The 13,845-nt window shown below is 51.6% G+C and overlaps 1 protein-coding gene across 9 annotated transcripts in view; it reads left to right on the forward strand.

Moving 5' to 3' along the window:
• Positions 1-13,845, forward strand: part of RYR1 (ryanodine receptor 1) — a 108,429-nt gene that overhangs the window by 84,174 nt on the left and 10,410 nt on the right. For all 9 annotated transcript variants that reach the window (XM_081806846.1, XM_081806839.1, XM_081806840.1 and 6 more), the window contains 4 exons: positions 8,119-8,460; positions 10,754-11,560; positions 12,244-12,320; positions 12,876-13,029. In XM_081806846.1, the coding sequence (XP_081662972.1) occupies positions 8,119-8,460; positions 10,754-11,560; positions 12,244-12,320; positions 12,876-13,029 (1,380 nt within the window). The remainder of the gene's footprint in view (positions 1-8,118; positions 8,461-10,753; positions 11,561-12,243; positions 12,321-12,875; positions 13,030-13,845) is intronic.

Raw genomic sequence — 13,845 nt, forward strand, 5'->3', positions numbered from 1 at the left:
AAAAGAATTCCTCGTATCAGTGAGGTCATATGATACATGTCTTTCTCTGATTGACTTATTTCGCTCAGCATAATACCCTCCAGTTCCATCCACATCATTGCAAATGGCAAGATTTCATTCCTTTTGATGGCTGCATAACATTCCATTGTATATATATACCACATCTTCTTTATCCATTCATCTGTCGATGGACATCTTGGCTCTTTCCACAGTTTGGCTATTGTGGACATTGCTGCTATAAACATCGGGGTGCACGTACCCCTTCAGATCCCTACTTTTGTATCTTTGGGGTAAATACCCAGTAGTGCAATTGCTGGATCATAGGGTAGCTCTATTTTAAACTTTTTGAGGAACCTCCATACAGTTTTCCAGACTGGCTGCACCAGCTTCATTCATAACTTTTAAATGATTCTTCTCAGAAAAGGAAAACCATCAACAAAATGAAAAGGTGGTTTATGGAATGGGAGAAAATATTTGCAAACCACAGATATGATAAGGGGCTAATATCCAGAACATGAAAGGAACTTACACAACTCAACAGCAGCAACAACAACAACAACAAAACCCCCAAATAACCTAATTTTTAAATGGACAGAGGACCTGAATAGATATTTTTCAGAAGACATACAAATGGCCAACAGGTACATGACGAGGTGCTCGAGGGGCGCCTGGGTGGCTCCGTCGGTTAGGCGTCCGACTCTTGATCTCCACTCAGGTCTTGATCTCAGGGTCGTGAGTTCGAGCCCCACGTTGAGCTCTGCACTAGGCGTGGAGCCTCCTTAAAAAATAAATAAATAAAAGGAAATAAAACCATTGTCTCGAAGAGATATCCCATGCTCCCATGTTCATTAGAGCATTATTCACAGTAAGCGAGGTGTGGAACTAACCTATGAATGTGATATATAATGGACTATTATTCTGCCTTTAAAAAGAAGGAAATCTTGTCATTTACAACAACATGGATGAACCGGGAGGGCATTATGCTAAGTGAAAAAAGCCAGAAACAGAAAGTCAAATAGTTCATGGCATCACTTACATGTGGAATCTTCAAAAAACAAGAAGAACTGGTAGAAACAGAGAATAGAAAAGTGAGTGGTGTGAAGGGCTCGGAGGTGGAGGAAATAGGGAGAGGTTGGTAAATGGGTACGAACATTGAGTTATAAGATGAATTTAAAAAATGAAATCGGTACAGATCCCTGCTGACTGTTCAGGGCTTCACACATAACAAGGTTTGATGTCATATAGACAACATTTTATTGCTCAGTATCTCTGTGTCACAAAGTTACAATCTGTAACTTGAAAAGTGCGTTGGTTTTGTTTCGGAATAAAGAATACATTCACATGATTTAAACAGCAAAAATGTAACAGGGTATGAAGTGGGAAGTCTCACTCCCACTGCTTTCTCAGCCTACTTCCCCCCTCCCCCGACCTCCCCACTGCTGTGAGTAACATTAGTTTCCTTTGTATCCTTGCATCGTTGTTTTTTTTTTTTCCCCCAGAATTTGTTATTTTCTTCCTTTCTTGCATAACAGGCAGTGAACTACATACACTGGTCTATATCACTTAATAATATATTCTGGAGATCAGAGAGTGCCCTCATTATTTCTCTACAGGTGCCCAGTATTTCATCTTACATATATATTATGGTTTCTTTGATTATTCTTTGTTGACAGACACTTGCTTCACTCCTAGTCTTTTGCTTTTACAACTCATGGACAGTTGTGCAAGTTGTGCACTGTACAAAGGTACAGTTAATAGCATAGATATTGTAAATTTGTACTGCAAATTTCCAGCAGGTTGGGGTAAGTGTGCTGAGGAAGGCCCCATTTGGACCACTAGCAATGCTGGCTACAGTGAATCCCCTTGTACATAATGTCATTCTTTATGTGCAGTTATATCTAAGAATATACTTCCAAAAGCAGGATTTCTGGGTTAAAGAGTAAATGCATTTGTCATTTGGACAAATTTTGCCCTCTGTTTTTCCCTCTCATTAGCAACATGTGAGAGTGCCTGTTCCCCACAGCCTCGCCACCAGACCACACTGTCAAATATTTGGACTTTTGCCAATCTGATAGGTGAAAAACAATATTGCTGTGCAGTTTAAGTCCACATTCCTCCTGTTATGGGTGCAGTGAAGCATATTTTTCTGTTATTTCTTTTGTATTACCTGTTCAGTGAACTGACCATGTCCTTGGCTTATTTTTCTATTGGGATATTGGTATTTTTCTTCTTGATTTTTAAGAGCTCTTCATGTATTAGGCTGATTATAACTTTGTTAGTGATAGGAGTTGCACCTGTTTTTCCTAGTTCATCACTTATCTTTTGACTTTGCTTATGGTGTTATTATATATTTCTTGGCTATGAAGAATACTTTGATTTTCATGTAGAAAATCGCTTAAAATATCTTATTTTTAATGAAATAGGTAATACAAGAATACATTCTTCTTGTAAAGAAACTCAGAACTTACCACTATGGTTGAGATCACTTTTGGCCCCCACCCCCTATCCTGTTCTCATTCCACCTCTCCAAAGACTTCCCCTGACAGCCACTTTGTATCTCTCCAGATGTTTATTTCTGAATTTCTGTTCATATATACTGCATTTTAAAAGTATAGCATTGTTGTCTGGTTTCCCAAGTTCTTTGTTGTTGACAGAGTTCACACTTTGCAAGGCATGTCTTCATTGATAAGTAAGTACTTTGCAGATTCCACCCAACATCTACTACAGTTTAGAAAGCCCTCTCTGGTGGCTGAAGACACATTTCAGGCTATTAACTTATTCTTGGTCAGTACTGTTTTGAGGTTTTCCTTTTTTTTTTTAGTCTGCAGATATTTTTGGGTGTATCTCATAAGTTCATCCATTTAAAATGTATAATTCAATGGGCTTTTTTGGGCATATTTACAGAATTGTGCAACCATAACTACAATCTAATTTTAGAACATTTTAATCACCCCAAAAAAGAAACCCTGTACCCTTTAGCAGTCACTTCCCATTTCCCCCACCCAGGCCCCTGGCAACTGCTAATCTACTTTCTGTCTCTATAGATTTGCCTATTCTGGACACTTCATATAAATGGAATTGTATAATAGATGGTCTTAAAAGACTTTTCTTTTGGGGCACCTGGGTGGCTCAGTCGGTTGGGCGTCTGCCTTCAGCTCAGGTCATGATCTCAGAGTCCTGGGATCGAGTCCCGCGTTGGGGGGTCCCTGCTCAGTGGGGAGTCTGCTTCTCCCTCTGCCCCTCCCCCTGCTTATGCTCTCTCTCTCTCTCAAATAAATGGATAAAATTTTTTAAAAATGACTTTTCTTTTATAAGGAAAATGACTTTTCCTTTTATAATAACAAACCATAATGTCATTATCATTCCTAACCAAAAAGGGAATAAAAAAGAAAACAAAAAATATCCACAGTTCATTAAGTCATCAAATATCTACTCAATGTTCACATTTCCAAATCTCATAAATATCACATATACTTTAAGAAATGTTTTCTGGGGGCACCTGGGTGGTTCAGCCGATTAAGCAGCTGACTCTTGATTTCAGCTCAGATCATGATCTCAGGGTCTGGGAATGGAGCCCTGCTTTGGGCTCTGTGCTCAGCATGGAGTCTGCTTGTCCCTCTCCCTCTGCTCCCCCCCCCGCTTAAATAAATAAAATCTTTAACGAATTTTATTTATTTTTAAAGATTTATTTATTTAGTTATTTGTCAGAGAGAGAGAGCACAAGCAAGGGGAACAGCAGGCAGAGGGAGAAGCAGGCTTCCTGCTGAGCAGGGAGCCCCACGTGGGGCTCGATCCCAGGACCCTGGGATTATGACCTGAGCCGAAGGCAGATGCTTAATGACGAGCCACCCAGGCGCCCGGCAAGTGGTTATTTCTTTAAACCACCTTGTATCTACTGCTTCCCCTCCAGCACTTTTCCTTTTCCTTGTAGTTGATCCGCTGGAGACCCAGGTGTTTGGCCCTAAAGAGGAGCTCTCTCTGATCGAAATGCAATGTGAGCAGGGCGCCTGGCTGGCTCAGTCGGTAGAACATGCAGCTCTTAATCTTGGGGTCATGAGTTTGAGCCCCTGTTGGGGGTAGAGTTTACTTTTTTAAAAAATTAAAAATACACTGTGAGCAACATGCCTAATTTAAATGTTTCTAGTACCCCTGCTTTTAAAGAGCAAAAAGACTCATGTGAAGTCATTTTCAACAATATATTTTATTTAACCTCATATAGCCAAAATACCATTTCAGTATGTAATCAGTATAAAAAACTATTCCACATCTTACATTCTTTTTTTCATGCTAAGTCTCTGACATCCAGCATGAAATTTCAATTTGCACCTGCTGTGATTCAAGGGCTCAGCAGCTTCAAGTGGCCCTTGGCTCTCATTGGAAAGTGCGTGTCCCATTTGTAGCATTTCCCACAGTTTCCACTGGGCTGAGGCAACCTCATAGTGTCATGTAGTGTGTTCCTCCTTCCCCTGTGTTTCCTGTAAACTGAGACTTAGGTCAGAAGCCCATCAGATGCAGGTTTGGATCTGTTTGTTCTGTTGGCACATCCTCTGTGGGGCTGCCTACGTTCATCAGGAGGCAAATCCTTTCCTGTTATCTCTCCTCTGGTGAGGTCAGCAGCTCCTGATGTTTGACACCCAGGCACATTAGTGCACTAGAGATTGCAAAATGATGATATTTCCATTTTTGTTCATATTCTCATTTCTGAGGGACCATTTATCAAGCATCGTATGGTTTCCTAAACACAAAGCTTCATAGGATTCCCAGACTCTTTACAAATATGTATTTCACAACATGCTTTTTGGTTTCTTTATGGTTTAAAAGGCAAGGTCAGGATTTTTAAAAGGACTTTTTAATTTTCAAAAATTGTAATGAAGGGACAACGTCTTCTCTGCTTTCAAGATGCTTAATTCACTTGACAGATGTGTCCTGAGCATCTACTGTGTGTGGCAGCAAGCAGAACAGAGACCCCACCCTCAGAGCAGATAGCCTAGTGGGAAGGGGCAGATGAAAATAACTAAAAAGGGGTACCTGGGGGGGCTCAGTCAGTTAAGCAGCTGACTCTCTTGATTTCGGCTCAGGTCATGATCTCGGGGTTGTGAGGTTGAGCCCCACAGCTCTGGGCATGGAGCCTGCTTAAGAGTCTCTCTCTGCCCCTCCCCCTCCCTCTCTTAAAAAAAAAAAAGAAGAAAAGAAAAGAACTAAACAAAATAATTTCAGGTTATAATCTGTAGTCTGAAAGAAGTGAGCGGGGTGGTGTGTGAGACAGCATGGGTGGAATAAGCCCTGTCAACTGGGTGGTTGGGGGAGGCCTTTCCAGAAAAGAGCATCAAAGCTGAGAGCTGAAGCATACCATGTGAAGGTAGGGAGGTTGTGGCATTCCAGATAAAGGGGACGGCAAGTCTCAGTGCTGAAAGGTGGGAACCAGAGGGGTGGCAAGGGGGCCAGCATGACTGGAGAGGGCTGTTGATGGGGAAAATGGAAGAGGTAAAGTGCAAGAGGGGAGGGAGGCAGCAGACGTGCAGGGCCTGCTTGGGTGCAGGGAAGACTTGAATTTTTAACCTGAATGAGATGGAACCAAGGACGATTCTGAGCAGGGAGAGGTGTGTCCTTAGATGTTTATAGGGTCCCCTGGCTGTGTTGGGGGGAGCAGACTGGGGATAGAGGGGGAGCAGGGAGAACGGGGAAGAGGTTGCTGTGCGAGTCCAGCGGGAGAGAATGCGGGACAAAAACCAGGGTGGGACCATTGAGGGGGCAGATGTGCGTGGGTTCTAGATCTGTGAAAGCAGAGCTGACAGATTTGCTGATGAATCAGCTGTGGGTGGTAAGATAGAAAAGAGGAATCAAGGATGACTCAAAGGTTTTAGCTTAAGCAGCTGGGTGGGGAGTGATGCTATTCCTGAGATGGGTAAGACAGTGAGGAGAGGTTTTGAAATCAAAAGTTCAGTTCAGACCATTTCCAGTTTAGGGTAGAGAGCCACAAAAAGATGTCAGATAGGGGCTTCAGCTGTTAAGTGTCTGGATTCTGGGGAGAAGTGAAGGCTGAGATGTAAATTGGGCGATCCTTGGTGTGGGACAGTGTTCAGAGCCTTGGGCCTCAATGATATCTCCATGGAGGGTGTGTATCCCAAGAAAGGGGGCCAGATTCCAGGCCTGGTGCCCCCAACCTTTAGAAGTCTGGAATAAAGGAGGACTCCAGCATAGCAGTCAGAGAAAGAGGTATTTCAAAAGAAGGAGAGTGGGCAAATGGATGATGACAAAGAGAGGGCCGCAGATCACAAAAGCAGAGTCCAAGACTGAATGGAGGGCATGGAGTCCCAGGCCTCCCCATAGAGAGGGGGTCTTTTATGAGGGACAGTGACACACTGCATCATAAGTGGAGGAGGCAGGTCGGTGCAGCAAGGGTAGATGGTGAGGAGTTCCTGTGTGATTATGTCTCCCCACTCTGTGGTTTCTAGAGCCCTTCATGATTTGCAAAGCATGTTACTCATTTAGAAAGCATTTTGCAAAGTTCTTGGCTACAAAGCACTTTTTAGAGCCAGAAGATTTCGCTTCTGTTCATATCCCAGAGCAGCATTTCTCAGACTGCATGCTGCAATTCATCTGTGGGTCATGAAATTAATTTAGTGAAGTCATGACCAGCATTTTTAAAAATAAAATGGAATCGAACACTGCAGAGAGTGTTGCATAGCGAAAGTCAGAATTGTATCATGAACCCCTTTCTCTGGAGTCACCCTACAAAACGCATTCTGAATGTGAGTGCAGTCAAAACATTTGAAAAACTGCTCTAGAGAACTTCTTGCAAAAAGTGCACAGGAGATCAGCACCAGACTGTTCAATGAAAGTGTTGTCTGTAAAGTAAAAAACTGGAAACAACCTAAATGTCCATTATCAGGAGGATATATGGTGTTGCACTTATTAAAAATACTACACAGCAGTAAAAATGAATTCGTTTGATCCATATATCAACATGGATAGATCTTGAAAACATAGTTGAGTAGAAAAAGCAAGTTTCAAATTATATGATTATAATAGCAATTCTTTAAATAAAAAAAATGTGCAGGATACTATGTATTTTCATGAGAAAATGCCAGGATATAGGTAGTAGAAGTATTGAGACATGTTTAGAAGGATAGATCATCTCCAGGACAGTGGTTACTTTGGGAGAAGTTGGGGGTGGCATGGGGGGTGGTGTGGGACAAGAATGCACAGAAGACTCCAATCATACCTGTAATGTTTTAGTTCTTAAATATATAGTATTTGAAAAATATGTCCGAATGAGCATTTAATTCGGGGGTGATGGGCATAAGACTTGTTTGTTTCCAGTTGAAATTCAGAGCCCTCCACCGTGTCAAGTGTCAATGATGTACTTGCTGGAAAGGGGTGGGGGCAGCCCAAATGAGCCTTGGGGGAGCTTTGGGGTAGGAGGAGACATGTATCAGTCAGGGGCCCTAGCATGGAGGGGCTGTCCTGGAGGAGAGGGTAGTTACCTAACTTGGAGATAGAAGGAGCTGTGTGGGCAGGGCTGTAGGACTGACTTTTGAGGGAGAGACATGACCAGCTCAGGGAGGAAGTCAGGGAGAGCAATGCCTCCGCTCCATTCTCTTCCAGTTCCCTGACTCCAACTAGACAGACCCTGCCTGCAGCCACAGGGACCCAGAGAGCCTCTGGGACAGACCATAGGAGCCATCAGGCAGGGAGGGTAGACCGCAGGTGTGCAGAGCACATGGAGAGCCTGGGGCAGCATTTCGTTACCATTCTACACAAGTGCTGAGTTTCATCAATGCCATCTGAACCATCTCTGGAAAAGGGATGTATCTTACAGTGGATGGTGGCTTGGCTTTGTGGAAATGCAGCATTCTGGTATTTTGATAGCTGGGACAGCCCTATCTGTGCCAACCTGCCGGGGTTTCAGCCTTGGGTGCTGGTTTTGATTCTGGAGTGTTCTGTCTTTACGAAAAGTCCATAACTGTTTTTAAGAAGAGCACCACGGCTCCCCGGGCCAGCTCACCCCTGCCCACCCCCAAGCTATGACCTCTCTGACCTCTGCCGCTCACCCCTGCCCACCCCCAAGCTATGACCTCTCTGACCTCTGCCGCTCACCCCTGCCCCCCCCCCCAGGCTATGGACAGCCAGAAGCAGTTCACGGGCCCCGAAATCCAGTTCCTGCTTTCCTGCTCCGAAGCGGACGAGAACGAGATGATCAACTGTGAGGAGTTCGCCAACCGCTTCCAGGAGCCAGCCCGCGACATCGGCTTCAACGTGGCGGTGCTGCTGACCAACCTGTCGGAGCACGTGCCCCACGACCCGCGCCTGCGCAACTTCCTCGAGCTGGCGGAGAGCATCCTCGAGTACTTCCGGCCCTACCTGGGCCGCATCGAGATCATGGGCGCCTCGCGCCGCATCGAGCGCATCTACTTCGAGATCTCAGAGACCAACCGCACCCAGTGGGAGATGCCCCAGGTTGGCCGGCCTGCGCACGTGCATGCTCACCTCCCGCGGCTCCAGCGCATGCTCCTCGCACGCTTGGACCCCACGGGGGCAGGTACCCGCTTTGTACGGCCGCTCTGCAGGCCCTGGGGGGCTCTTGCTCTGCCCACGCAAGCCCATGCCCACCCTTTTGTACCCATGCTATGGGCCCTGCGGTGCCCTTGCACGTCCCTGGGTCTCCCCTGCCCGCCTCCTGCGGATTGAGCCCGGGGATGGATGGACACCCCACGCACATACAGCAGCGTGTGCTGTCCCCACTGGCTGCTTGAACACCATGCCTGCCACTTGCACCCTCACGCTGGGAGCTCTAGTGTGTCCTTGTAGTTCTCTTCACACCCATGCCGTCGCGTAATGGAACACGTTGGTTATACGTGGTTATACACCCCTTGCTCATCTTCCCAGTAGCCCCTGGTGTGCCCTCTCTGGGCCCTGGCCTACTCATGCCGTCTCTTTTGCACACTCACCTTGGAGGCTCTGGGGTGCCTAGTTATGCTGGCCTGCCCCTAGCCGGTCACCACACGTGCCCCCAATTGCTCTCTGAGGTCCCAGCACACGATGTCCACTTCTTCGGGGTCCACGTGTGGGTGCACACCTCTTGTACACTCACCCCGAGGATCCAGTCCCGGCACACTACATGGTTGTCCACCCCTCACTTATTCACCCCCTGCATGCCCTGTCTGGCATGCCCATGATCACCCGTGCACACTTGGATCACCCTCCAACGCACCCCCAAGAGCCCCTGAGTGTTCTTGGTACCAGGCCTATCCTCGGCCTGATGTGGCCTGTCTCAGCTTCTCATATGCCCTTAAAATGTATAGCCCTCATAGCCCCAATGGTACACTCATGTGGCTCTGGCACGCCCCCAGCCCACCTCACACTTAGCTTGCAGGGAGCTCCCATTCCCTATTCTCTTGCACTTCCCTTACACTTATACTTCCCATTTGTTCCTTACCTGCACATTCCTCCCACGTGGTCTTACTCACCCTTTCCCATCTCACACTTGTAGCCCATGAGGCTTGCACTCCCATCACCCCCTCGACAACTGGACCCCTCATGTCTCCTCAGTGACACCTGGCTCAAGCACACCTGGGCTCATGTCCCACACTGAACCCTGTCCTCATATTCTGGGCCTTACTGCACTGACTCCCAGGTCCCCCTTGCACATTCATGCCTGCCTCACGTGCACTGATGCTATGAATTGTAGGCCCCTCCAGCACTAACACTCCCCTCCGGTTTGGGCCCCAAGCCCTTGCATGGCTGCCCTATGTGCCCATGGCCACCGTGGACACTTGAGCCCCACACGGTGGCATCCTTCCCACATCCTCCTATACCGCCACCCGATTCCTCCCTTAGTCCCTGGTGCCCACTCACAAGGCTCTTGCACGGCGGCCCCCTCACATACTCCACAGGACCCCTCAAGATTTTGCACATTGACCTGTGTCCCTTGGGGCCCGATCGCATACTCTCCACCATCACCAATCTGGCATAAAAGGGGTTGCACCATCCTTGCATGCAGGATGTCTGCCACTTCCCTTCACCTGCAGGAAGCCCTGGCTCACCGCTGGCCCTTCACACCCTTGTACAAGCTGTGGGAGCTCTAGCCCCCCAACCCCCGCCTCTCACGTGCTCCCCACATGCACACTCTTTCTCTTAATTCCTCCGAACCCCCAGTTCTGCCTGCTCACCCCCTCCCATTCCCACTTTCTCCTTCTGCCGGAGGCCATGTATGCAGCGTGGACCTCCAGCACTCTGCAGCCATATGATAACAGCGAGCACTATGTGGCATTTATTAGGCACCGGGCACTGTTCTGATCTCTCAGCATCTCTCAACTCACTGAATCCTCACAGCAATAACTGAGGTCCTATTATTACCCCCCAATTCAGAGGGGGGAAACCGAGGCCCAGAGAGGTACGTCTAAATCACCCAGCTACTCAGTGGCAGAATCGGGGTTGGAACCCAGACAGGCTGCCCGGCTGCGGAACCTTTGCCCTCCACCACTACGCTCCATCTCTCGAAGGAGCGAGTAGCCTCGATTCCGGAGTCAGCTTGCGGGGACCCCAATCCGCCAGCTGCCACCTCTCGGCGGCGGCACCCTGAGGACGTGACTTGCTAGGCCCTCCATGTCCCCAGCTGCGAAATGGGGAGCCGAGCCCCTCGTCTAGGATCGCTGGGGAGGATTCAGTGAGATGCCCGCTGTCACACGCGCGGGGCGGGGGCTCGGCGGCCCGCGCGCTCACCCCGTGGCGCCCCCCGCCCCGCGCGCAGGTCAAGGAGTCCAAGCGCCAGTTCATCTTCGACGTGGTGAACGAGGGCGGCGAGTCCGAGAAGATGGAGCTCTTCGTGAGCTTCTGCGAGGACACCATCTTCGAGATGCAGATCGCCGCGCGGATCTCCGAGCCCGAGGGCGAGCCGCAGGAGGACGAGGACGACAGCGCGGCCGAGGCGGGCGCCGAGGGCGCGGAGGAGGGCGCGGCGGGGCCCGAGGGCGCGGCGGGGCCGGCGGCGGCGGGCGTGACGGCGCGCGCGCTGGCGGCGGCGGCGCGCGCGCTGCGCGGCCTCAGCTACCGCAGCCTGCGGCGGCGCGTGCGGCGGCTGCGGCGGCTCACGGCGCGCGAGGCGGCCACGGCGGTGGCGGCGCTGCTCTGGGCCGTGGTGGCGCGCGCGGCGGGCGCGGGCGCGGGCGCGGCGGCGGGCGCGCTGCGCCTGCTCTGGGGCTCGCTCTTCGGCGGCGGCCTCGTGGAGGGCGCCAAGAAGGTGACGGTGACCGAGCTCCTGGCCGGCATGCCCGACCCCACGGGCGACGAGGTGCACGGCGAGCAGCCGACCGGGCCCGGCGGCGACGCGGACGGCGAGGGCGCGGGCGAGGGCGCGGGCGGCGAGGCGGAGGGCGCGGGCGACGAGGAGGCGGCGGCGCAGGACGCCGGCCCGGGAGGCGCCGACGGGGCCGTGGCCGTGGCCGACGGGGGCCCCTTCCGGCCCGAAGGGGCGGGCGGCCTCGGGGACATGGGTGACACGACGCCCGCGGAGCCGCCCACGCCCGAGGGCTCCCCCATCATCAAGAGGAAGCTCGGGGTGAGAGGGCCCGCGGGGCGGGGGGGGGGAGTTTGGGGGGGCGGTTCCGGGGTTTGGGAGACATTGGGCTTAAGAGGGAGGACCGGACGGGGCGGGAGACTCTCAGAGACAGAGAGAGAGGGGAGAGAGCCTGAGAGATAGGCCCGCAGAGGCGAACCAGAGAGACACAGACCAGGGATAGAGAGACCCACGGAGAAGTGGACTCAGAGATGGAGACCCTGAAACAGGTAGTATTTCTGGGAGACGTCAAGATATCTGCAGCCAGAGAGAGGAGAGACTTCGAAACCTAATGAGAGGGGAAAGGGCACCGGGAACTAGAACAGCCCGGGATAGGGTCAGGGCCGCTGGGAGAGCCCCTCAGAGATATACGGGTGGTTGTGAGGAATCAGGTAGCCCCCAGCCTCAGGCCCTCCGTGCCCTGAGGGCCCCGGGTGTCAAGGCCATGGGAAGCCCTGGGGAACAAGAGCTCCACTTGGAGGCAGCCTGACTCCGCACAGCGCTTTGGCAAGGCGCTCCACTTCCCCGAGCCTCAGTTTCCCCTCTGTAAAGCAAGACTCAAAATCCCTCTTCTGATGGGAGGAGAGGAAAATGTAGGTTGCCCAGGGACACAAAGAGGAACAGGCAGAGGCGCTCCGAGAGGTGCTGGGGTGGCGGCTCCTCCCTGATGCTTGCCCTGCTTCCAGGTGGATGGAGAGGAAGAGGAGCTGCCTCCAGAACCAGAACCCGAGCCAGAGCCTGAGCCCGAGCCCGAGAAAGCCGAGTGAGTGGCCTTGGAGTCCAAGGGGCCTGGCCCCTATCATTGCCTCCCTCCTGGACCGGGAGCCTCCTGAGTTCACGCTGTGTCCTCAGCTTCATCCAGACCAGACTGGGGCCCAGAGGAGGGGCTCTGTCAAAGGGAGTGGGGAAATGAGTGCTCCTCTCTTACCCCAAGCCTTCCTGTGGGCTGTTCCCTCCGCTCAGAGCACTTTCTCCCATGTTCATCTCAGTCTTCCTCCTTCCCATTTGGGCTCACGTGTCTCCTCCAGGAAGCTTACCTTGACACACCCCCCACCACTAAGTGGAAGAGGTGTTTCTGGGGCTCCCACAACCCCCTGAGCATCCCCCATCCCAGCCCTGACCACTCCGGGCTGCCACTGCCTGGTGACCAGTCTGTACCCCCATTGGACGGAGCCCCATGAAGGCAGTGACTCATCAATGTGTCCCCAACACCATCCAGACCTGGGCCAAGCATGGGGTGGGCCCCCAGTGCATGGCTTTGAATGAATGAATGGATTGCCCGGGCACCTCTTCACTCTTTCTGTGTCCTGCCCTGCAGTGCTGAGAATGGGGAGAAGGAAGAAGTCCCCGAACCCCCACCAGAGCCCCCCAAGAAGATGGCACCTCCTCCACCCCCTCCGAAGAAGGAGGAGGCTGGAGGCGGGGGCTTGGAATTCTGGGGAGAACTGGAAGTGCAGAGGGTGAAGTTCTTGGTGAGGACCCTGCAAGGGGGCTTGCTGACACCTCCTGTCCCAGGGAGGCCCCTCGGTGCTTTCACACCACCTCTCTTCCGCACCCCGTTCTTGAGCTCACCTGTGCCAGGCTTATCTCTCAGAAGAGGCCAGGCTGGCCTGAGGGCACAGATGTCCCCAGACGGAGTCAGGACCTGGTCACAGGGCAGCATCTTAGGTGGTCCCCCGCTTGGCTCCTTGGCCTCTCCCTGCTCAAGATCCTTATTCCAACCTCCATACCTTTGCTCATCTGGGGCCACCTGCCTCGGCTTCCCACCCCCATGTGCTATCCAGAGCTAAATCCAACCGAGGCCATGCTGCCCTTCCTCCCACCATGGCCTGTTTCTTGGCTCTCAGCCTTTGGGTCAGAGTCACCGCTCCGGTCCCAGCCCCTCCCGTCCGAGGCTGGGAGGAGAACTCATCTCATCCAAGCCAGGAAGAAGGGGGGCAGTTTGGGAGGGCAGGGCTCGGGGATCCGCCTGTCCTGCCTCCTCTCCAGTCCCAGCCTGACGTGAGGGGCTGAAGGAAACCTGTTGGGGGGAAGGTGGTCCCGCGAGGATGCATGGGAAGAATGAGGGACAGGGAGAACAATGGAGAGAAAATGAGGGAGGGAGAGATGGAAGTAAGTGTCCTCTGGGCTAAAGCAGACGGGGCAGCCTCACACAGGAAGCAGCATACTAGAGGGGTTGGGAGTGTGGACTCTGGAGGTTAAGTGCCTGGCCTCAAACCTCAGGTCTGCCACTTCTTGGCTGTGTGACCTTGAGCAAGACATGTCACCTCCCCAAGCCCCGGTGTTCT

Source organism: Leptonychotes weddellii, chromosome 16 (assembly GCF_054177405.1).
Source record: "Leptonychotes weddellii isolate Sample4059 chromosome 16, ASM5417740v2, whole genome shotgun sequence".
Taxonomy (NCBI): domain Eukaryota; kingdom Metazoa; phylum Chordata; class Mammalia; order Carnivora; family Phocidae; genus Leptonychotes; species Leptonychotes weddellii.